At 49.1% G+C, this 24,457-nt stretch overlaps 1 protein-coding gene across 1 annotated transcript; it reads right to left on the bottom strand.

Moving 5' to 3' along the window:
• Positions 1–218: 218 nt before the first annotated feature.
• COPB2 (coat protein complex I subunit beta 2) lies at positions 219–22,929 on the bottom strand. Its single transcript, XM_075570158.1, has 22 exons — positions 22,803–22,929; positions 21,508–21,645; positions 21,240–21,326; positions 19,865–19,991; positions 18,733–18,881; positions 18,499–18,645; positions 17,978–18,077; positions 16,954–17,096; positions 15,920–16,119; positions 15,175–15,285; positions 14,734–14,822; positions 14,084–14,190; positions 13,836–13,979; positions 12,431–12,561; positions 11,257–11,464; positions 9,818–9,928; positions 9,014–9,228; positions 7,288–7,380; positions 6,417–6,597; positions 2,346–2,414; positions 1,044–1,172; positions 219–595 (listed from the first exon to the last, which is right to left on the bottom strand). Exons 1-22 carry the CDS (start codon positions 22,803–22,805, stop codon positions 500–502), a joined length of 2,778 nt encoding a protein of 925 aa, XP_075426273.1. The 5' UTR covers positions 22,806–22,929; the 3' UTR covers positions 219–499.
• Positions 22,930–24,457: the final 1,528 nt, after the last annotated feature.

Consider the following 24,457-nt stretch of genomic DNA (forward strand, 5'->3'; position numbering starts at 1 on the left):
TTAATTCAAGGGCACATACCAGAAAGTCAGTTTTTCTTTAGACTGATCACTGCGGCACTTGAAAGGGGGGAGCGTAGAGTACTATATATAATATTTATTCAAATCTTATCGTTCAAAGAGTATGAAGAATTCGGATGTTGGCCCAATGAAAGGTATCACAACCTGCAGTGATCACAACACCTGGCGACAAGGTTTAATGGATAAACAAATGAGACCAGTTTGAGCAATAACCTTTATTTTTCAGTTAATGCAGAAAATCCAAAAAGATCTGAAAATGTATGATTGGGGAGGCGCCAACAGGTAAATGTACAAAAAGAGAGACTAACTCCAGTGCGCCCACCCTAAAGATGGCACCCAGGTCAGACCAGGAGTCCAAGATCTTATCGCTGTGGGGGAGGTTGGAAACTGCCCCCCGTTACTGAAGCTCTCAGACGCTGCCCAGGAGAGGATGGGAAGGGGGGCTGTTTTGGTCACTTAAATAAAACTCCAGATGTCGGGTTTAGTCGTCTGAAAACTCGTCGTCTAAGTTGATGTCCGTGGTGTCGATGTCGTCCAGCTCCATGTTATCCAAATCTTCCTCCAGGTCAAGGAAAGCCTGAGAACAGGGAGGTAAGAAGTGAGATGGGTACAGCGGGACCGGAGGGGGCAGGGGGGCACCCGCGGGACACACAGCAAGAGGGGGAAAGTGAGTTGGGATATGGGAAACAGACAAAAGTGACTGTTAGTATCACACTAAGACAAACATCACACAGCACAGGGAATATGTTTTCACGGTATGCCAAATAAGGAGCATTACCGTTATGAATAAAACTATATTTTTCTCTTAGAGATTACCAGTCGCCTTCTCCGGTGTCTGTTCCACAACCACCCAGTGGCTTGGAAATCTTATTTATACACAATATCCAAATTTCAAAATGGATAAGTTACTCTCGTGTGCTACATGGGCTGTATTTAAGGGGTTAAATTGTACACAAATAATGTTGGGAATGTTGCTGGTTCAGTGAATAAACAAAACTCTTGATCCTTGTAGCAGCTGCTCTCACCTTGTCCTCTTTGGTATCCAGAGGTGGCGCCTCTGCGACTGGAGAAGATAGGGTGGGCACTGCAGCGACTGTAGGGGTGAGTGTAGGTGTGAGCGCAGGGGCAGGCGATACCCTCTCCTCCTCTGCTTCCTACAGCCAATAAACAGGAGACAGTTTGATGTGTTGTCACCTTGGGGTTATAACTGCCTGTAGAAATAAATCTAAGTGCACATTCAAGAGCACCCACAGTGATCAAGGTGTAGCTCAGAGTTATTGTCATGACCTATGAAGTGGGTCATCCCGGTCCATATCCCAATGTGAGCTCCTGGTGACATTGGGCACGTCGCCATCTCCCTGAGCCTCCGGCACCAAAATGAGATTTGATGCCCTCTAGGAGTGGCTCATTGTTTCTGCTGTATTCTATGTGCAGCGTTGCATACAGGAGAGACTAAAGTGGGATTATCAGTAAAATGTCCATTTCCTCACCTGGGGAGGTACCAACGCAGCAACCAATCTTAGGGTGGGAGAAAAGACGGCCATGCACAATAATATTCCTCAGAGAACAGAAAAACGTGATAATGCATGGAAAATCTTAATCAGAGGCCGAATAACCAGGCCCTACGCCAAACGGGGGCCAAGCAGGAGGGCCCCACGCCAAACGGGGGCCAAGCAGGAGGGCCCCACACCAAACGGGGACCAAGCAGGAGGGCCCCACGCCAAAAGGGGGCCAAGCAGGAGGGCCCCACACCAAACGGGGACCAAGCAGGAGGGCCCCACGCCAAACGGGGGCCAAGCAGGAGGGCCCCACGCCAAACGGGGGCCAAGCAGGAGGGCCCCACGCCAAACGGGGGCCAAGCAGGAGGGCCCCACACCAAACAGGGGCCAAGCAGGAGGGCCCCATGCCAAACACTGCAGAACAAGCGGTGCAGAGACGGCTTTATAACTAAAATAGCAAACCCTGAGGAGAGAACCCACCCCCATGATCGGTAGGAAAAGAATAACAGAGCAGGGAGCCTTATTGGGGCTGATGGAGCCCAATTTGTTTTCTTTGCCCCAGCTACGGCTTAATTCCCTATTTGTTTGTACTGGCGTGGAGGGACGTAGAGAGAAAGAATATTAACAGGAGTTAAAGTATGAAACAAGCACTAAAATAAGAAACCTAAAAAAAAATTAAAAAAAAAAAAATGGATTGGTTAATCAACTTTTTCTCACTAATTAGTGCTTTCCACAGGGATTCCTGCTTCACCATACTGCAGTCCCCATTCCTGGTTTGAGTTGTACTTTCTACACCTCGGTAATAAGAGGCAGAGTTTCATTACTCACCCCGACGGCTCCCGCTTCGGACGGGTCGAAGCCTTTCGCTTCTGCCAAGATGTTCCTCTCCTCATTTGGCTGCAGGGTGGAAAACAGGAGGCTGTGTTACACTCCCCTGGAGCTGCACACCCCTCCCCCTCAGTACTCGAACAAGTGGAGACGCAAAAGGGTATCAGTGGGTCATCCTCACACGCTGCAGCCTCCCTGTGCTCTCACAGGTCAATCGCATGCACCTGCGTCCTCCCCCCTAAATAATGAGCTAATTTCTACTTACCGGTCAGCTCCCTGTGACTTTGGACAAGTTAATTCCCCTCCTTGTACCAAGGGCACACAATTAACCCCTTGAGTACTGCATAACAGTTACTGACCCGCTGTGGTGCTGCATAATGCATCTCCCAAATATTGAAAGGTTACAAGGAGGGAGGGCTCCTTTTCAAACTTAATGGGAGTACATCAGCTATTACATATAGGGCTATTAATTCCCTGGTGACATCCCAGAACGTCCTGGTGTCTGTCTGCTTCTCCAGCAGCTGTGGTGGGGGGCATCAACATTGGTCCAGTTTCTAGTCTTCTGGGTGTTTGGAGCGAGCCATCTTTACCTAGACTTTTTTTTTTATCCTGTTTGGGATGTAACCCCACAATTTGTTTGGAGTATAGCTTTGTCCTCCATAGACAAATGTCTATGGCTGCCGCTGGTCTTACCAAGTTTTATAACTTTGGGGATATGTGTAAACCACTGAAGTAAGAGCAAAGTTAGCACTAGTTTTTAAAAATATATGCATTAATAAAATATTTTATAAAGATTTTATGCCACGCTGAATTCATTTTTCTTTATGGTTACATTTGTCGCTGGCAGTGACTAGCACAGAGAGGAGGGGTACGGCTGTGTCGCTGGCAGTGACTAGCACAGAGAGGAGGGGTACGGCTGTGTCGCTGGCAGTGACTAGCACAGAGAGGAGGGGTACGGCTGTGTCGCTGGCAGTGACTAGCACAGAGAGGAGGGGTACGGCTGTGTCGCTGGCAGTGACTAGCACAGAGAGGAGGGGTACGGCTGTGTCGCTGGCAGTGACTAGCACAGAGAGGAGGGGTACGGCTGTGTCGCTGGCAGTGACTAGCACAGAGAGGAGGGGTACGGCTGTGTCGCTGGCAGTGACTAGCACAGAGAGGAGGGGTACGGCTGTGTCGCTGGCAGTGACTAGCACAGAGAGGAGGGGTACGGCTGTGTCGCTGGCAGTGACTAGCACAGAGAGGAGGGGTACGGCTGTGTCGCTGGCAGTGACTAGCACAGAGAGGAGGGGTACGGCTGTGTCGCTGGCAGTGACTAGCACAGAGAGGAGGGGTACGGCTGTGTCGCTGGCAGTGACTAGCACAGAGAGGAGGGGTACGGCTGTGTCGCTGGCAGTGACTAGCACAGAGAGGAGGGGTACGGCTGTGTCGCTGGCAGTGACTAGCACAGAGAGGAGGGGTACGGCTGTGTCGCTGGCAGTGACTAGCACAGAGAGGAGGGGTACGGCTGTGTCGCTGGCAGTGACTAGCACAGAGAGGAGGGGTACGGCTGTGTCGCTGGCAGTGACTAGCACAGAGAGGAGGGGTACGGCTGTGTCGCTGGCAGTGACTAGCACAGAGAGGAGGGGTACGGCTGTGTCGCTGGCAGTGACTAGCACAGAGAGGAGGGGTACGGCTGTGTCGCTGGCAGTGACTAGCACAGAGAGGAGGGGTACGGCTGTGTCGCTGGCAGTGACTAGCACAGAGAGGAGGGGTACGGCTGTGTCGCTGGCAGTGACTAGCACAGAGAGGAGGGGTACGGCTGTGTCGCTGGCAGTGACTAGCACAGAGAGGAGGGGTACGGCTGTGTCGCTGGCAGTGACTAGCACAGAGAGGAGGGGTACGGCTGTGTCGCTGGCAGTGACTAGCACAGAGAGGAGGGGTACGGCTGTGTCGCTGGCAGTGACTAGCACAGAGAGGAGGGGTACGGCTGTGTCGCTGGCAGTGACTAGCACAGGGAGGAGGGGTACGGCTGTGTCGCTGGCAGTGACTAGCACAGAGAGGAGGGGTACGGCTGTGTCGCTGGCAGTGACTAGCACAGAGAGGAGGGGTACGGCTGTGTCGCTGGCAGTGACTAGCAGAGAGAGGAGGGGTACGGCTGTGTCGCTGGCAGTGACTAGCACAGAGAGGAGGGGTACGGCTGTGTCGCTGGCAGTGACTAGCACAGAGAGGAGGGGTACGGCTGTGTCGCTGGCAGTGACTAGCACAGAGAGGAGGGGTACGGCTGTGTCGCTGGCAGTGACTAGCACAGAGAGGAGGGGTACGGCTGTGTCGCTGGCAGTGACTAGCACAGAGAGGAGGGGTACGGCTGTGTCGCTGGCAGTGACTAGCACAGAGAGGAGGGGTACGGCTGTGTCGCTGGCAGTGACTAGCACAGAGAGGAGGGGTACGGCTGTGTCGCTGGCAGTGACTAGCACAGAGAGGAGGGGTACGGCTGTGTCGCTGGCAGTGACTAGCACAGGGAGGAGGGGTACGGCTGTGTCGCTGGCAGTGACTAGCACAGAGAGGAGGGGTACGGCTGTGTCGCTGGCAGTGACTAGCACAGAGAGGAGGGGTACGGCTGTGTCGCTGGCAGTGACTAGCAGAGAGAGGAGGGGTACGGCTGTGTCGCTGGCAGTGACTAGCACAGAGAGGAGGGGTACGGCTGTGTCGCTGGCAGTGACTAGCACAGAGAGGAGGGGTACGGCTGTGTCGCTGGCAGTGACTAGCACAGAGAGGAGGGGTACGGCTGTGTCGCTGGCAGTGACTAGCACAGAGAGGAGGGGTACGGCTGTGTCGCTGGCAGTGACTAGCACAGAGAGGAGGGGTACGGCTGTGTCGCTGGCAGTGACTAGCACAGAGAGGAGGGGTACGGCTGTGTCGCTGGCAGTGACTAGCACAGAGAGGAGGGGTACGGCTGTGTCGCTGGCAGTGACTAGCACAGGGAGGAGGGGTACGGCTGTGTCGCTGGCAGTGACTAGCACAGAGAGGAGGGGTACGGCTGTGTCGCTGGCAGTGACTAGCACAGAGAGGAGGGGTACGGCTGTGTCGCTGGCAGTGACTAGCACAGAGAGGAGGGGTACGGCTGTGTCGCTGGCAGTGACTAGCACAGAGAGGAGGGGTATGGCTGTGTCGCTGGCAGTGACTAGCACAGAGAGGAGGGGTACGGCTGTGTCGCTGGCAGTGACTAGCACAGAGAGGAGGGGTACGGCTGTGTCGCTGGCAGTGACTAGCACAGAGAGGAGGGGTACGGCTGTGTCGCTGGCAGTGACTAGCACAGAGAGGAGGGGTACGGCTGTGTCGCTGGCAGTGACTAGCACAGAGAGGAGGGGTACGGCTGTGTCGCTGGCAGTGACTAGCACAGAGAGGAAGGGTACGGCTGTGTCGCTGGCAGTGACTAGCACAGGGAGGAGGGGTACGGCTGTGTCGCTGGCAGTGACTAGCACAGAGAGGAGGGGTACGGCTGTGTCGCTGGCAGTGACTAGCACAGAGAGGAGGGGTACGGCTGTGTCGCTGGCAGTGACTAGCACAGAGAGGAAGGGTACGGCTGTGTCGCTGGCAGTGACTAGCACAGAGAGGAGGGGTACGGCTGTGTCGCTGGCAGTGACTAGCACAGAGAGGAGGGGTACGGCTGTGTCGCTGGCAGTGACTAGCACAGAGAGGAGGGGTACGGCTGTGTCGCTGGCAGTGACTAGCAGAGAGAGGAGGGGTACGGCTGTGTCGCTGGCAGTGACTAGCACAGAGAGGAGGGGTACGGCTGTGTCGCTGGCAGTGACTAGCACAGAGAGGAGGGGTACGGCTGTGTCGCTGGCAGTGACTAGCACAGAGAGGAGGGGTACGGCTGTGTCGCTGGCAGTGACTAGCACAGAGAGGAGGGGTACGGCTGTGTCGCTGGCAGTGACTAGCACAGAGAGGAGGGGTACGGCTGTGTCGCTGGCAGTGACTAGCACAGAGAGGAGGGGTACGGCTGTGTCGCTGGCAGTGACTAGCACAGGGAGGAGGGGTACGGCTGTGTCGCTGGCAGTCAGCAGCTACATGACGGCCTACGCTACTCACTGTCACAGTGCAATATTCCCTCGCCGGGGCCAGAGCTTTGCTCTTCTGCTTCATAAACTGCTCAGCCAGGAAGGCTTCCTTAAGGCCGGGGAAGAGGTTCTCATATTCTGTGGGGTCGGCAAGAGAATCTGCCGCTTTCTGGTTGACTTTGGACAGGCTCTCTTTCCACATCTTCACCACCCTGCATAGAGGAGATAGTATCAGACCTCACATTCACCCCATGCCACCTCTTCATGCATCTGATCCTGCCGCTGGATAAGCCATTGTGTTATCACTCATCTGACTAATTCTTGGCGAGTTAGCCCGTTCATTGCCTGCAAGCACCTCTGGCAGGAAAATGGGTTAACAACAGTTATTTCCAGTGACCCCCCCTGTGCCACATAAATTAGACTGCAAGTGAGTGTGTGTGTGTGTATGTATGTGTGTGTGTATGTGTGCGTGTGTGTGTGTGTGTGCGTGCGTGTGTGCGTGTGTGTGTATGTATGTGTGTGTATGTGTGTGTATGATTTCTGAGATCTTAAACTCATGTACAATTACACTGTGGAAGATCTTATTTCCTACAAGGCTAAATTATTTTCTTACGATGTCGATCTGCAGTTAATAGTTTCTCCAGGGTACAGGTGCAGTTTTGTATTTTTTTTGAGCATCCTACGTTACTACTTGTAAACTCTTCAGGGTTGAGATAAGCTTCTCCCAAAATCTTTGTATTCTGCACTTGTATCTACATGTATTGGTCTTGTAGAATATATGTATTTGCACAGCACTGTGTACAAGGTTCCACAAAACACAGCAGATATTTTCATTTCTCCACCCCCTCCGTGCCTCCTGCTTTCCCATCCTTGTGTTTTGGGAATTAGGGTCACTGCGTTACCTGGACACCTGACTTGGTAGGTACGTCCGAGCCAGAAACGCAGCTTCAGGCAGACGGCCGGTTGAGATGAGGAGCTCCAGACAGCTTTCAATCCTGAAAATAAACATGTGCAGCGTTAGCAGGTGATAATTGCAACGGGACAGGATAGTAGCAGTGTCAGGCGTCTGTGAAAAGACAAAATTGGGAGTTCTGTATACATTTTAGGACCAGGAAAAATGCAGAGTTTAAGCTCTCATGAAGTGTGCGCTGTATGCACTACAAAGCCCACAAACGCATCGCTGGTTACTGTGCGAGTGAATGGGTTAAGGTGTACATGATACACACACATTATAAAAGTTATGCAGTGAACAGCAAATACAAATACTACTTGTGAGCACATTCACATGTCTCTCTCAGATCTGCAACCCTGCTTTTCACCATTATCATCTCTGAGCACAGGGGAGCGAAAAGTTTTCAGTCTGCGCCCTCCTCTCTCGGCTCCGGCGTCATGTGACGTCAAGTTGCTGTGGCAACACGACGGCATTTGACGCAGGATTGCCATGGCGACGTGTCGCCTGGATTAAGGTAAGGGAATATTACAGAGGCCTCGCGTGGTCCCCCCGGCATTTAATTTTAATTCCTTTGGGGAAGCGCGGGGCCTCTGTAACCACCACGCAACCCCCCCCCCCCCAGAAAACCACGCCCCCCCAGTCTTAGCATACAGTGCTTCCACTGCAGCCAGGGATTCTGGGCAACGCAACGAAGCACAGTGTCATTTTTTACATCATGTCCGTTTTAACATGGAACACTATAAGCATATGCCGCTGTATAACAGCTTTTCAGCACAGCATGGGTTAATGAAGTGCAAACACCATACACACGGGTTTGCTTATGACCCGATTACAACATCATTAATGAATAGGGTTCGAAAGCTGCCGTGGTATAGGTGAAACCTGAAAATACGGCTTAGCAAAGTCACATCGGCGGCCATTTTTTAATTTAATTTCATCACAATATCGTTTTTTTTTCGCAAGTCTTCTCACCCCCACCACCCCCAAAAGCAAATCCTTGACAGAGAAGTCTGATCGCCAGGAAGGGCGAAGGCCGAGGTGATACGATCGAGGGGGAATCATTCTCCCACTTGTAGAAAGGTCTCATGCGGTTCAGGGATCCATTTAGTCTTACTGAAATATGTACAAAATATGGGCAATTCCAATTGGGATTTCTGAGTGTGGCTGACATTGTATAGCAGAACTCATGAGTCTGCAATGTGAAAGGAATTAAGAAAGTTAAAATCACCATGACAGGAGCATCTTTAGAAAGTATGAATATTTGTAGGATAATAAAGATACGAGATACAAGGAACAGTTAACTCAGCCGGGAATAAGGGAGGTTGTTCAGAACAGAGTGAGGGTATGAGTAGACATCTCACAAGGATGTCTGAGAGATAATAACATAGAGAAACATTGTTCTACCATGAACGTTCGAAAGATAACAGCGCAAAATGAAAATATGCTTTCTTGCTGCCTATTAGTTGCCATGTATAACCTGGTTGATCGTGAGAAAGAGGAGTAACTGCCACGTATAGCCGGTTATAGGAAAAAACGGTATAAAGGTTTTGCTTAGACACAGAACTAGCAAATAAGATCAAGCCGAGCAGCTCTCCACCTGAACCTGTACTATGCTTTCTGTCTCTGCAGAACACAGCCTCAGTCTCGAAGGATCTAAAGGACTGTTTTCAACGTACTTCCCCAGTAAGAAGTAGCTCAGGAAGGCCACGTTGTTCTTGCCGTCTCTCTCCGCCCCCTCGGCCAGTTTGGTCACCATGGACGCGTTGCCCGAGGAAGTCGCCAGCAGTAAAAGACCCCCGTAGTCCTGGGCATTGTGCAGGCACTCCTGCGCCAGCCCAAACTGGCATTTGCTGATGGCCAACTCTGCCAGCTGCTTCCACTTCTGCTCAGCCTGCAGGGGAGAGAGGAGGGGAATTCTCCATCTTGTTACAGATACATTCGCATCATACAATCACTTGTAACCCCGGCCCTGCCAAAGGGACCCACAATGCACGGCTCTGGCAGTGAAGGGGTTACCAAACCTTGCCATGCGATTATTCCTCATTTTTATTCTAAAACTTCAGGGACGTTTAAATAAGCTCCGGTGCCCCCCATGTAATAACACCCATGCAATTAATTGTTCATTGAAATCAATATAATGCACATATTGTTAAAAAGTGCTTTCATTTCACCTATTTTGCCCCCCAAAAATGCTTTGCATATTGAACAATTTCCCAGTGCTGTGAGTTTCAGTGACCTTATAAGACTTGTAGGATATTGGAAGTGTGCAGAGAAACACGAGGCCGTTATACAATGCACCACGCTCGGCTTTATTTGAGGGTGGGGGGGTGTTTAAAGAGGGGGTAAGGTACGTGGCATCCCGTTTTTGTTTTCTTACCCAGAAATTTGGGATGCTGCTTTAATAAAAGAAAACTGAACTCCAGATAAATCTGTCCATCACCTCCCACCGTCCCCAACCAGACACGGAGCGGACATCTCACCTCTGCCTCCACGGCCAGCTGGTACGCAGTCTTCAGCTCCCCCAGCTGCAGCGCCAGCTCAAAACGATGTTCTGGATCCGTGGACACAGCGAGAGCTTGTTGTTTGAAACCCTGCACGGGAACCAGAGGGGAAAATTGGTGCGAGGAAGTCCCAGCAAGTAAAATACAGATCTACTTGTCACACTACTGTACCAGGTGCGAAACACACAGCGAATTGTCACACCACTGTACGGTACGAGGTCTGTTTTCACCTCCATTTTTTTACCTGTCTTATTGATTTTATAAAAAAATTTTTTTTTATCATGTTCTTGTATAGCGCTGCTAGTTTTACGCAGCGCTTTAGAGAGACATTTTGCAGGCACAGTCCCTGCCCCGTGGATCTTACAATCTATTTTTTGGTGCATGAGGCACAGGAAGATAAAGTGACGGGCCCAAGGTCACAAGGAGCCGACACCGGGAATTGAACCAGGCTCCCCTGCTTCAAACTCAGTGCCGGTCAGTGTCTTTACTCACTGAGCCGCTCCTTCTCAAATAGAAGCCAAAAACCAAAACGAAAGCAGCATGCTGCGCTGGTTGACTTTTTTTGCGTTTTCTTCAAGAGATCTCTTCTTGCCCTTTCCAACACTGCTTTTATCTTTACAATCGGAAACTCCATTAAGGAGATATATGCATTTGAAATATTAAGTACCAGTTAAAATGGATCTCTCTCCAGAGCCCAATGCCGTCTAAAGGTTACCATGGTATACTCAGAAGTTAGAGATTGGGAATAATAAAAAAAGAGCAGGACATGCTCAGAGGCATCCTACCAAAAGACAGACTTATGGGGGGCCGGGGTGGGGGGGGGGATTGCGTCTTTATTATGACTGCTAGGCCCCTCTCAGTGACATTAGTGGACCTCACAGAACCTCATCTGAGAATAAGAAAATATATTTATTTCTGATCAGAGCCTGTATATTTTGCATGGAAAAAAAACAGCTGCAGGCTGCCAAGTGGAGAAAGTGAGAATAAACACATGGAGATGCCCTGTCAACACTGCCCTGCAGGCTCAGGGCCTTTATAAATAAAATCCAAAACAGCTAGAAATTAAAAATAAAGCTGGTAAATCGGCTTTTAAGGGTCATAGGTCACAGTGGGGAGAATTGCTTCTTTAACCAGCTCATCAGACTACACGTTAAAACATTTCATATATGCCTAAAAATACGGATTTTGAATGCATGTCTGACAGTGAAGGGAAGCATTGGACTTTTGAGGTCATCTACTAACGTTTTCATCCCTACTACACAGAACCAGCACCAGATTTATCAAAGGAGCTGGAGGTTAGGCTCAAATGTTGTGCTCTGATTTTTCTGAAGTTTTGCAGCCGAGAAACGTTAGTCCAAAAATCCGTAAGTATATCCTGGTCAGGCCCGGCACGGATATGAGCACGTCACATGTCCCACCTGCTTCTCCAGGAAGTGAGCGACGCGGGTCCGCTGCTCCTTGGGGATGGTTGGAATGACCTTGTCGGCCATGCTGAAGTCCCTCCTCATCACGGCTGTCTGATACTCCAGGACGGACACAAGCAGCGAGTAACTGACGATGTTCAGCTCCTTGTCACCCAGGTACAGGCGGTTATCTTTAGGGATATAACCCAGCAAGTACATGGTTCTGTGGAGAGACCAGCGGAGAAAAGGCTTCACACACAGGAACCTAATGGAAACTAGGGCCTGGATAATGTGGTGTTATCCTAGGAATGTACCATATACAATTCAGGAAGACTACGTTGTGTTATCCTTGTGCAGTGCACCCAGCAAATGCACAGCTCCGCAGAGACCAATATCACCAGTTACACACAATCCTACACAAAACCAACTTGTATAGAATCATAATGCTTTTGCATTGTTTTAGTTCTTATGTAGCGCTGACATCTCGCGTGTCATTACCGTACAGCTCACATCTTCTAAAGAAACAGACGGACTTAACAGGTCTATGTTGTAAAACCTCAAACACTATTTGCGCTTTAGCTTTCTTTGATATTTAGGCTGTAGCCTTGTCTATTCCCAGCATGGTTGAATTCCCTTACTGTATCAGCCCCTACCACCTCTGCTGGGAGGCGATTCCATGAATCCACAACCCCTCCTGTGAAGTACTTCCTCACATTTCCCGTTAGCTGCCACCCTCCACCTTCAGAGAATGGCCCCTTGTTCTAGCACTCCTTTCTTTCTTTGGAATATGCTTCCCTCCTGTTCTTCGTTTCCATCACATCCACTTCTCTCTTCTTTCCTCTAAACTGTACATATTAAGGTCCTGTAGTCTTTTCTGATAAGTCTTATACTGTAGATCAGGGACGGCCAACTCCAGTCCTCAATGGCCACCAACAGGTCCGGTTTTAAGGATATCCCGGCTTCAGCACAGATTGAACCCCTTTAAACCTGACCTGTTGGTCCTTGAGGACTGGAGTTGGCTACCTCTGCTGAAGATCATGCACCATCTCAGTAGCCCTTTCTTTTTGCACAATATCCAATTTATTGATGTCCTTCCGGGGATCTGGTCTCCAGCACTGAACACAGAACTACATGTGACCCCGAAGAAGAGCACTACTGGAGGACACCTGTAACCGGCACCGTGACTCACCTATCTAAGTGCGCAATGGTGACAATCTCTCCCCCTACGTAATAATTCAGCCTGTTCACGGTGCTGGTGTAAATGAAGCAGTCCCCGACCCACAGGCCGGTTTTTACGATCTCCTGGATCTCACCAAGGACCTGGAAGAGAAGGGGAGGGGAGGCATATTTTAAGATCACGCCAGGTATCTTATTTCACCCGTCTACTGCTAGAGGGGCCTGCAATTGGAATCGGTCAACGATTTACCGCATGGTCCTTGCTATCACCCAGGAGTTAGGTTACCAGTGGAGGTGCTGTCTGTCCCAGTTGATCCCTGTAATGTTGCTGTGAGTTACTCTAGCTGCCCATCACCTCACTGCATAGAAGAGTTTAAATGCTCAGCGTGTGTGTGTGTGTGTGTGTGTGTGTGTGTGTGTGTGTGTGTGTGTGTGTGTGTGTGTGTGTGTGTGTGTGTGTGTGTGTGTGTGTGTGTTGGCTGCGTTATGGGTCCCTTCAGCAGCTAATGGGCTAAGGATTACAACAGGTGATATCAGACACCAATTCTACTTTCTATTGTTTTATCTTTTTTTAAATATATGCGCTATCTTTTTACTTTGTGTTATTTAAGACTTTTAGTGCAGATACAGTGTAGCGGTTGAAGAGCTACAAATATTTTGACTGTGGGAGTTGCAGGCGCCCGGTACAGCGGTCACAGGCCCCCCCGATGCCCGTTACAGAAGAAGTGTCATCTGACACGAAATGCGTAGGTGACGTCATATGCAGCGACGTTACGTCCGTGACGATGGACTTCCGCGCTGCTGCCCAGAGAAGAGACACCACGAGGAGGCTTTCTGAGTACCCAGGTCTGTTTAATACTATCTTGGCAGCCTTAGTACTCTTATTTCTTTTTACCAACTTGAAAGCATTCCCCGTGTGATTTTGGGTGTCTGTACCTGAACCTGTGTGTGTGTCACAGGCATTTTTTTGATCTATGTGGTCCAAATCTAAATGTAATATGGCCTTCATTTTGATACAATTTGTGGTATTTTATGTTTTACATTATAAAGATTTATGTACCAATTTCAGTTTTTCCAGGGTTTTTTCCATGCGCTCCTATTTTTGTGTTTTATGTGCTGCGTATGCCCCGCTGATCACGAGAGATTAGGAGCTGCAGGGGAGACTTGAAAGTCGAGGGAGAGCATTTGGAGAGACAGCGCGCTCAACACCTTTTTTCCACCGTTACAGAGATGGCATGAACCAGACGCCCGTTACAGCGATCGCATTTACCTGATGCCCGTTACAGCGATCGGATGGACCCAATGCCTTTAACGGAGGATGAAGTGACCAGGGCACCACATGGCACAACTGTGTATTTTTAGGTCTAGGGCAGCCCTACTGTCAGAAGGCAGATAAAAAGGATAAAAGCTCAGTTTACCTCAAAAGCTTCCTCTATCCCATCCTCGGACACTCCCTCGTGGTTCTCCTGAGCTGCGGCCACTTTCTCTGGCAGGTACTTGAGGATGAAAAATGATTCCTCGGTAGCGATGCACACGAGTTCTCCAGAGTCAGACCAGAAAATCTGCAATTACATTCCACCAAATACACTGCATTATAACTTCTAATCCAAGGGAGATATACAACGGGGGACATCACTGAGCGGATATCCCGCATGGCAGGACTCACGTGCTTGGGCTGGATTTCGATCCTGCGGACGAGCTCCGTGTTCTCCCAGTCATAGAAAGCCAGGCCGTTGACAGAGCGGACCCCCAGCAGGAAGCCCCCGTAGATACCTGCGAGGGGGAAGAGTGTGCAGCAGGGGGGTTAGAGTTGAGCTGCATCAGCACTAATCTGTTGGATCCGTGCAGATGCGTTTCTGGGAGACACTTAAGGCCGCGATTATAGTCAGCAAGATGGCACGCGTCACAAACAAAATACAGGACCGCTATGAGCCGTCCACAGCGCACGCCCGCGCGATTAAGAGCGACAAATAATTGAGCGGTTCAGCCAATGAGGGCGAACCAGCCTGGTAACGCCTCCATCACGCCTCCATCTACAGTTCACACATCGCTCAGCCGACAGGCGCACGCGACGCCATGCGCTCCGTTACGCCCGCCCAATATAAACAATGCCTAAGGCTCGGGATAAAAATAATGGATCTCCCCCATTCTTTCCCTCAATTTTTCTCCTCTTCTTCAATAAATCGGAGATATGGGTCCGGTGCGCGTTAACGGGCCAACAGTACACTCACATTACGGTATACAGGTCACAGCAGATGCAGGTGACATCCCGGGTGACCCCCACCCCGCTTGGTAATCCCCCGATTAGTGACCCACCTTCTGCTCCGAAGTCGGGTTTGAAACTCTTCTTCTCCTTGAAGTTTTTGAAGATCTTCACCACGCTGTTGCTCTCTCGGATGGCGTATCTGTGGGGAAAACGAGAACAGGACGCAGGGTTATTGCCGCGCTTCTCAGGGGCGGCAACGGCAACGCTGTTCTATAGACCAGTGGTGCTCAACTCTCAAACGAAGACTCAGCCACTTGATCTGAAGTATGGATATCCTTAAACCTGACTTGTTGGGGTCGAGCACCACCGCTATAGATGCTGCACCTCTTGTGCAGTCATGCAAAGGGGGTCACAGTTAAGGGATGCAGGAGCCGAGAGCCGTCTGTACAATCACCAAAACCTACCTCCATGAAATTGGAGTAACGGTTAATATAATGTCATGAATTCTGGTGTCTGTGCCGGCAGAAAGGCTGACTTTGCCCCAAACTTACTCGGAGGAGTCGTGGGCCCAGGCAAACTCCTGCGCTGACCCAAAGCTCTTGTTTCTCAGCGCCATCGCAGTGTAAATGATGTATTCCCCGTCCCCGCACACCACGACGAACCTGAAAGGAAGCGGGAAGAGGTTAACTACATCTCACACCGGCCCGATACAAAACAAAACCTTCCGGCTGAGAATTGGAAAGTACCCATCACAAACGCCTCTCTGAAAACCAACCATTGTTTTCGCTCACAAAAACACAATGAGAAAGGAATTTTCTTTGTGGGTCTGCAAACTCCTTAAAAGTCAGCTGTGACATTGCTACAGCATTTGCTCTCCGTGGATCCTCAGTGACCAACAAAAAACTGGATTGAGGACATATTCCCTACTCTTTGTTACTGCCATGAGAATCAAGGAAAAACCCCAATACTAGAACAATTTCCAGCAACGCACTGACCAAGTATCAATTTGTGACAATATGTGAACAGGAAGAAGTTATTTTTAATAACCTTTTCTACCTGGTTCTCCGTTAATATTTGAATTACTTTGCCGAGCGAAAGATTTAAACCCTTCGCTGCTATAAGAGCCACAACACATCGCAGACTCCTCTTGCAGCGAAGGGTTAAGAACATCCCTTGATAGCAAAAAAACAAAAACCTTGCGGAACAGAATCAGTTCTTTATAGGGTGTGACTGGTTGCGCCTGCACAGGCACCTGTGGCAGTCAAGAGGCTGTAACTCTGGATAGTCCGACCTTACCTCCCATTGGGGTTGTGCTGGATAGTCTGAGGGTAGATCTCACAGCTCCCCATGTCCTTCACGGCCAACGGGAGCCGCTCTCCGTCCTTGATTTCTGCGTCCCCCATGGCTTTCAGGTTGGCCTGTTGCACCTCAGAGTGCCTGGCCCAGATAATCTTGCCGTTGGCATCCATGGACATGGCAGGCTCTTCGCGGCCCAGCTGTGAACAAGAGGGCAGAGGTGTGAGGCGGACGTGTGACACAGTGATGTCAGCGGGGGCCAAAACTACCTACAGGTCATTAAACCTGCTGCTTTCCCCCACATTGTCACGTCATACAATGGTTACATTGCAGAGGAGGATTCTGGGTAGTGACATGCAAATGAGCAAACAGTGCAAGTGTCCCTTTTAGCTTCCTATCCAATGTATTACATGGATTGTCTACAGCTTTTCCCTGCTGTGCCGCACAACTTGTACATCTAAGCATGAGACAAGGAAGTGCAGTCACTGGACCCACTCAGACAGCTTTTTCATCATTATGGACTGATCAGCAGGAAGTTGGCTTTAGGAAGCTGGCAGTAGTTGCAAACCACAAACAATCAGGTTAATGTAGGATAAAGAAAAAAGTGATACATTTTATGAGTGTCACAACACACAGAGTTGCCCAAGGACACAAGAAGTTCGTACTGGGACTCAGACCCCGGTCGCTCACATTAACTCTTATCTTCCTATCACTCACCCCTCACCTAGTCTCTCCCAACAGGAAGGAGCGATGGAAGAAACAGAATACCCCATCGCAGACTCTGGCTGCCCCAATCAGCTCATGCTGGAGGTAAGAAAATCCTTCACTGTCCTTACAAAGCTCTCTCTGTATATAGTTTTATTTTTGGTGGCTTTAAACCAACTCTGAAGAGAAGATGCCTGGACACAGGAGGGGTCCCCTGCTACATTGTCCAGGTTGCAGTCGTGTTATTACACCTGTAAGTGGTAACCTAATAAGCAGTTGACGGTGTCCCCTCTCGGGAAAGCAGGTAAACCCGGGTGATAGGGACGTACCTTAATGATGATGCTGCCCTCGTCGTATCCCAAGGCCACGTTGTTGGAGCCCCTGAGGCCGGATACGCACCACACGCGCTCCATGCCGTAGTTGAGGGTACTCTCCAGACGGTAGGTGCTGGAGTGCCAAATTCTCACCGTGCCTGGAAGCACACAGGGTTAAAGGCGGGGGTCCAAGGAAGACCCCAAACCATCCCTAAAACCAGTGATTGCATGTCTTTTAACCCCTCCGCATCCCTCCCATCTCTATCATACCATGCAGATTCATCAAAAGACAGGCGTTTGTACAGCCAGAGTCTCCCCTCCCCACATATCTCATCTTTATTCCCTGATAAGGACAGGGGGGGGGACACTCTCCCAAAATTTACTTTTAATTACATTTATCTTCCCGCCACCCACCCAAAAAAGAAAGCAGCTAAATCTTAGCTAGTAGCACGGTCAGATTTGTTTAGGTAAAGCAATTAGATTTTTACATTATTTACAAAAGTTGTTTCCTGGCCGGCTATGTGGGGACTGCCCCCTTATAGAGGGGGGTGTTGTAAATATTTACACAACAGCTCTCCTACAGAAAATATGGCGTCTGAAATGACGATGTATATTGACCGCTGTAAACCCTTCAGCACTGGAGGCTTTTACTGTGTATTAATGGGGGGGGGGGGGGGGTTGTTAAACTGTCCTCCACCTATTCCTGGAAACCTCCCACGAAGGTGTAACGCACAGATGTTCACCCCCGCGTGCTGCTGCTGCTCTGGATCGTTTTAAAACTTCTCATTGCAGCGGGAAGGATTTCAGGACCTGGAAACAGCTGGGAGTTGTTTGGTTAACCCTTTCCCTGCCAGCGGGACCTGGAACGCATTGCTTGGCCGTGAATCGGGTACTGCGACTGGGGATACTTCTGTGTAATGCAGAGGACAGTGCCCTCCAGTGACACAATACAGAGATGGGAAGGAGGGGTGGCGCTGATTTTGGAACTTTGGACATTTCCAGCCTATACAGGGGAGCGATTCCTATGGAATCTACGTACCATCTTCTGAGCCGGTGATAATGATGGGCAGCTCGGGGTGGAAGCTGACGCAGGAAACGTTCTGAGCGTGGCCCTCCAGGGTCTGCACGCACGTCTTATTCTGCAAAAGGAGGCACACCCTAAATCAGATCTATTCATTAGAGGATCAATAACCCCCCCCCCCACCAATTTTTACAGGGTTGGAACCGGGGGGTTATCCAGAACTTAACCGCACTGTTTTTAGCTCCATGGACCCCTCGGTTCCCGAGACAATTACTAGTGACGTTACCAGTATTACTTCCTGATTTTTAAAGGACTACAACTGATGTTGCAGCGTCCTATTGGCTCAAGATTTAGCAGACATTTTATTTCCCCTGGGGGAGATTTAAACCCGGTAACCTCACTGGTAATTATCTCGGGAACCAGGGGGTCCACGGAGCCGATAACAGGGACGTTTGGCTCAAGGGGACCCGCCGGTTACAAACCCTGCAAAAAAATAAAATAATAAAATCGGGGTTTTTAATAAATAAATTAAAACTTACCTGGTAGTCCCAGATCTTCACCAGTCTGTCGTCGGCTCCAGAGATGAGGTAGGGCTTGTCGCCCCCACTATAATAATCGATGCAGTTGACGCCCTTCTCGTGCCCCTCCAGGGTGAAGTTGGGGGAGGAGGAGCCGAGCTGCCAGACCTGAGACAAGACAGATGTGTGGTCAGGGAAGTGACCCTGGGGGCCGGATCACTGCGGGCTCGTTCCCAGCGCACACGGTCTCGGTACCTTTATGGTGCGGTCCAGGGAGGCGCTGGCAAACTGGTTGTTATCCTTGGGGTTGATGACAATCTGCATGACGTAGTGAGTGTGCCCCTCGAACACTTGGGAACAGGACCACTTCTTATCCCAGTCCCAGAGCTTGATCAGCATGTCGTCTGCAAGAAGAAGAGAGCCAGGGTGTGTTACAACACTGCATCAGTGTGATGCACGTTGCCTAGGAGTTACATTTGACACCTTCCTCGCCTTCTCCATTCACACTCACTGCATGGCTAAAATGTGTCGCTTCTTCCTCTGTAATACCGCCAAGATCCGCCCTTCCCTCTGTCAATCTACTGCTAAACCTCTAATGCATGCCCTTATCCTGTCCCATCTGGATTATTGTAACATATTGCCAACAGGCCTCCCAATGTTCTGCTTTACAATCAATCCAAAATTCTGCTCCTATAATTTCACGTTCTCCCAAAACAGTCTCTGCTCATCGCCTCCTTATTTCCCTCCCCTGGCTTCCCGTCAAATTTTGGATCACCTACAAAGTTTTCCTCTTTACCTTTAAGGCTGTTCACTCATCTGCTCCTTCCTACATATCAGCTTTGATCTCCGTTCTGCCCCTGCTCGTCTCCTGTGCTCTACCCATAACTGCCTCCTCTCCACCCCTTTCACCTTTACTGCTCTCTCGCTTTAAACCTTTTCCCCCCTCACTGTACCTTACCTGCAGAACTCCATGTCACTCAGTCTACACCAAGCATCCTCTCTTCCCACCTTTAAAGACAAACCTTAAAATTCAGCATCTAAATGAAGCATCCCAATAGCCTGGGCTCATGGCTACTGTCCCACACCCACAGTCACTCCTACCAGCCATCGTGGCCAAGCACTGCCATCTACTGCACTTATTCCCTCACCTGCAGTCCCTTTAAGTCTCTCAACATACCAGATTAGACTGCAAGCTCTCCAGGACAGGGATTCCCTTTCAAATTGTCTTACTTTGTTGCACTTATTGTATTATATTTCTCTGTACTGTTTGTCTCTTTTGTAAAGCGCTGAACACACTGTAGGCGCTACATAAAGATATACATACATGTAGTTGTGCTGTGTGAATGGTCGTAGACGTGTGTGTGTACAGACGATGTTCAGGTCTTACCGCTGCTGGTCAGGATATAGGGCTGCGTGGGGTGCACAGCGATACAACGGATATAATCCGAATGAGCCTCGAACATATGCACTCTCTCCAGGGTGTTGTAGTTGAACACTCTGATCTGCATGTCATCCTGGGGAGGGAAAGAGAACAAGGAGACTACTGAGTGCAGCTTTAACCCCTGCACTGCCGGGGGGAGGGACTAAGCCTGCACTGCAGGGGTTACGACAGTATTTCATGGTTTGTCATAGATGTGTCACTTTTTCCCCCGCTAGATCTCTTTGCGATGAATTACGTCTGGTTGGAGTCCTGTTTGCAGTCTCATAATGCAGAACCAGAGGCCAGGTCAGCTGTGCGCCGGTGGCTCTGCGTCTCCTTATCCCAGGTTTTGCGACTGAAGCTACTTGTTGAAGCAGGTTACTGCTTTAGGGCAATCCCTCCAAAAGACAGCAAGTTCAAAAGTGACAGAGGCACAGATTTCACAATGGTTTCTAATCTTCAGTCTTATTCATTTGATGGTGACTTCAGTTCTCCAAGGCTCATTATTATGTAGGAAGTGTGGGTATATAAACGCTCACAACCTCAGTATAAACTCTCACAACCTCAGTATAAACTCTCACAACCTCAGTATAAACTCTGATGTTTGAGAGGCTCGAGTGGCACAGAGGTGGAGTGACATGGAAGCCCCTGCGGTGGCTGTTTCCTTCTGTATTTGTCATTTCACCAAACTAAAAGTTAATTTGAGCAAGGTTGATACTGCAGACACACGATGCTCTGACAACATTACTAAAGAACACTTGCCCTGTACACCGATTTTGGAAATTGCCTTTCACATATTAAAGGCAACAGATGTCCCCAATTAAACGATGGTCACGTTAACGTGATACACATACCGGCTCTCGTGACAGCCCGCATTGCTGGATCTACTATGGGCTTTGTCTATCTGCTACACTCTGTTCCCAACTCCCCTACCCAGGAATGTAAAACACAGATCTTCACGGGCTGTGTGTTTCACGAGTCGGTTTAGAACTTGACATCGTAGAAACGAGCATCATCCCGAGAGCGGTGGCTCATTGGTGTTTGGGATACGGATTACTGGGCGAGATCTGTGTTTTATTTTTTATTGTTTTACAGTTTTTGAAGCAACACGGATATTTGAAAATAAAAAAACCAAGGGGTCTGCTTAGGACCTGGGTGAAAGAAACAGGTGCATTTATGTTATTTCAAGCGTTCAGTTGGAATAGAAAGAGGAACATTCTGTAGGGGGGCAGAAGAGAGGAAGAAAATAATACACGGAGTGAGGGGGGAGATGAGGGAGTCAAATATTCTGCATTGAGCACGTCATACATATATATTTATTAATGTCATTATTTTAACTTACTGCCCCTGTGACCACCCAGTTTTTCCTGGCCACAAACTTCGATGCTCTGACCGGCAGGTCGCAAACTTCAAAGGTTTTCACCAGCGTCTGGAAAAACAAACAGTCACCGACTGGAGAAATAATGCCGTGGCTAACGGAAGTATTTATTGCACAGAAATCTCCAACACTTGAACCAGGAATGTCAAAGCCTTTGAGATTTCCCAACTAAGTACAGGTTGTAAGAAGTGTATGTAGATGCTCATCACTGCTTTAGGATGCTATGCGTTACCTGCGTCTCGTGGTTCCACACGCACACGCTGCCGTTGTACAGGCTGGCCAGCATCCATGGCTCGGTTGGGTGCAAGTCCACGCTCTTCACTCGGTCGGACCGAGCAGTCAGCTTCCGCTTGATGTCCAGTCGCAGAGGCTGCAAGGGAGCAGGCAAAAACAGTGACACTCTCACAATGACCCCACGGCAAAAACTAAAAATCGGCCAATTAACGGATAAAAAATGGGTCATTACAGCACTGAAATAATAACCAACGTTAATGCCACACAACAGGTGGAGATATGAAGATACGTCGTAAAAAGCAGCTACTGAGAAACCCTGGCAGGAAGGTTTATTTGGCAATATATCGCATTTATTTTATTACTATTCATCACATAATATGTATATCGGGTAATATGGATTACTGTGCATCACATATGTATATAGGGTACTGTTATTACTGTGTATTAAAGTATACGTATGTAGGGTAATATTATTGTGCATCACATATGTATATCAGGTAATATTTTATTATTGTAGTAGTGAAAAGAAACTAAACAGCCATTCAAAATAGAATTATCTGACGGTCACATGTCCTGCGTGCGCTGAATTACTAGAGACAGACTATTTACCCCGCAACCCAAGGGTTTCATTCTGGAAGTGGTCTGCTCTCTGTATATTACAGACATCCTATATACTGCCCTCTGCTCTGTATCGTGACCTGCCTCTGTTTAATACACATACACCACTGTGTGCTTTGTATAATGTTGTTAACAACACTTCTGTGACAGGGCGCTCGAGACTGCCAGCATGGGGCATGGAAGAGGCAAATTCCTATATAGCTAGGAATTTAAAAAAAGTGTATAGATATCCTGCAAGTGAGCAAGAAGAACTCTATATAATACACATATACCCTTTGCTCTCTGCACTGTATACAGTGACTTGCCTTTGTATAAGACAAATACATCCAATATACTGCCCTCTGCACTGTATAAAATGACATGCCTCTGTATAATACACATACATCCTATATACTGCTCTCTGCACTGTACATAGGGACCTGCCTTTGTATAATACACATACACCCTACATACTGCTCTCTGCACTATATAATACATACACCCTGTATAGTGCTCTCTGCACTATATAATACATACACCCTGTATAGTGCTCTCTGCACTGTATACTACACATACACCCTGTATACTGCTCTCTGCACTGCATAATACATACACCCTGTATACTGCTCTCTGCACAGTGACATGTCTTTGTATAACACCGTGAGTTCTCCCCCCGGTTCCCAATGTTTTTCTCACCATCCTCCCGGTTCTGTTCTCTCTCCCTCTTACTGACGTGGAGCTTCCTATCCCCACTCAAACCCCGCGAGATTCTCGACCCAGCCACTTCCGGCGACTCAGCGCTGCTGACGTGTGGCGGCCATATTGTGACTGGCGGGGGCTTTGCCGAGGGAAACATCGAAGACGTGACCGGTACCGGCCATCTTGTGACTGGCGAGGTTGTGAGGTGAAATCCAAGCAAGACGTAACGTGCAGCGACCATGTTGTGACTGGCGCTGCTTCGGGGTGTGGGGAGGAAAGGGAAGACTTGGAATGGAATGCGACTAGCAAGGCTGCTGGGGAGGTCAAGGAAGACGTGACGCGCGGCCATCTTGTGACTGGCGGGGGTGTGCTGGATCAGGAAGATTTGACTTGGCAGTTAGGGAGTTCATGGTGTCCCTCAGCCTGACCAGACCTATGGAGGCTGATTTCTTGATTGGGCACCATGTTTTTTATTGCCCCCAAAAAAGTTTGGGAATGAAGATATTAGAGGATTAAATAAATGGCAGGGGCTTCAGTAGACTACATTGACCTCTTCGGTGCCAGAGGAATATTTCTGGCCTCTGTTACAGAAGGGGTTAATATTACATACATGGGAGGAGCGGATCAGTGAGTAAAGACACCGACTCTGAAGAAAACAATGTTACAAAGTTGGAAGCAGCGGAGCCTGGTTCAAATCCCTATGCTCCTTGTGACTTTGGGCAAGTCACTTTATCTCCCTGTGCCTCAGGCACAAAAACATAGATTGTCAGCGCTACACAAGAAAAAACTATTATTATATATATCTTACTACATATTATAAATAATGTAACATGACAGTTTATATGATGTATGTATTTAACATGTCATTTTATGACATGATGTATGTCGTAGGACGGGAGCACAAACTTTTGTAGCTCCGTAGCAGGCTGCGCCCCCATTTCTGCCTGCTACGGAGCTCGCGCCACCCCCCCCCCCCCCTACCTTTACCACTGAGTCAAATGATGCTCCGGGGTCATGTAACGCCAAGTCACGTGACATGATGACGCCATGGAGACGCGTCACCGTGTCTGAATCCAGGTACGTTTTTTTGTTGCAGAGGCCTTACACGATCCCCCGGCATTTCATTTAAATGCCTGGGGGAAGAGCGCGGGACCTCTGCAACCACCCGCGCCCCCTAGACAAATCTCCCGTGCCCCCCAGTTCGCGCACCGCTGTCGTAGGACATACTTGAAAACGAGAGGTAGGTTTTCCTGGTAAAACATATAAATAAATAAAATAATATGACGTATAGCCTGACATATTTCATCATGACTTATTACACATAACATATCACAAATAACATGACCTGAAATATGGCATGGCATCATAAGTAACATAACATATGATGATGATGATTTGAGACACAGGGCATATTACAATTGGTATGAAAAGTAATGAAAAGACACATGGCAAGACAAATTCACATGATATAACATTACATATGTCATATGACTTGATAAGACATGACATCATATGTTACATAGTATGACATGACAGTAACATCATATGAGCTGTTACATATGACATAATTGACAGCCAGGGCTACTGTCAAGGGGCCCGGTCAACCTACTGCAAACCTACAGTTTATGGCCTGCATTCTGCGCAGGCGCTCC

Source organism: Ascaphus truei, chromosome 14, assembly GCF_040206685.1.
Source record: "Ascaphus truei isolate aAscTru1 chromosome 14, aAscTru1.hap1, whole genome shotgun sequence".
Classification (NCBI taxonomy): domain Eukaryota; kingdom Metazoa; phylum Chordata; class Amphibia; order Anura; family Ascaphidae; genus Ascaphus; species Ascaphus truei.

Excerpts from the sequence above, each read along its gene's own strand:
- COPB2 (XM_075570158.1), bottom strand. Across the intron at positions 9,929-11,256 it reads CTCACTTCCTGGAGAAGCAG|GGTTTCAAACAACAAGCTCT; the intron begins GTGGGACATGTG and ends GTTCCCGTGCAG. Across the intron at positions 596-1,043 it reads TGGATACCAAAGAGGACAAG|GCTTTCCTTGACCTGGAGGA; the intron begins GTGAGAGCAGCT and ends CCCTGTTCTCAG.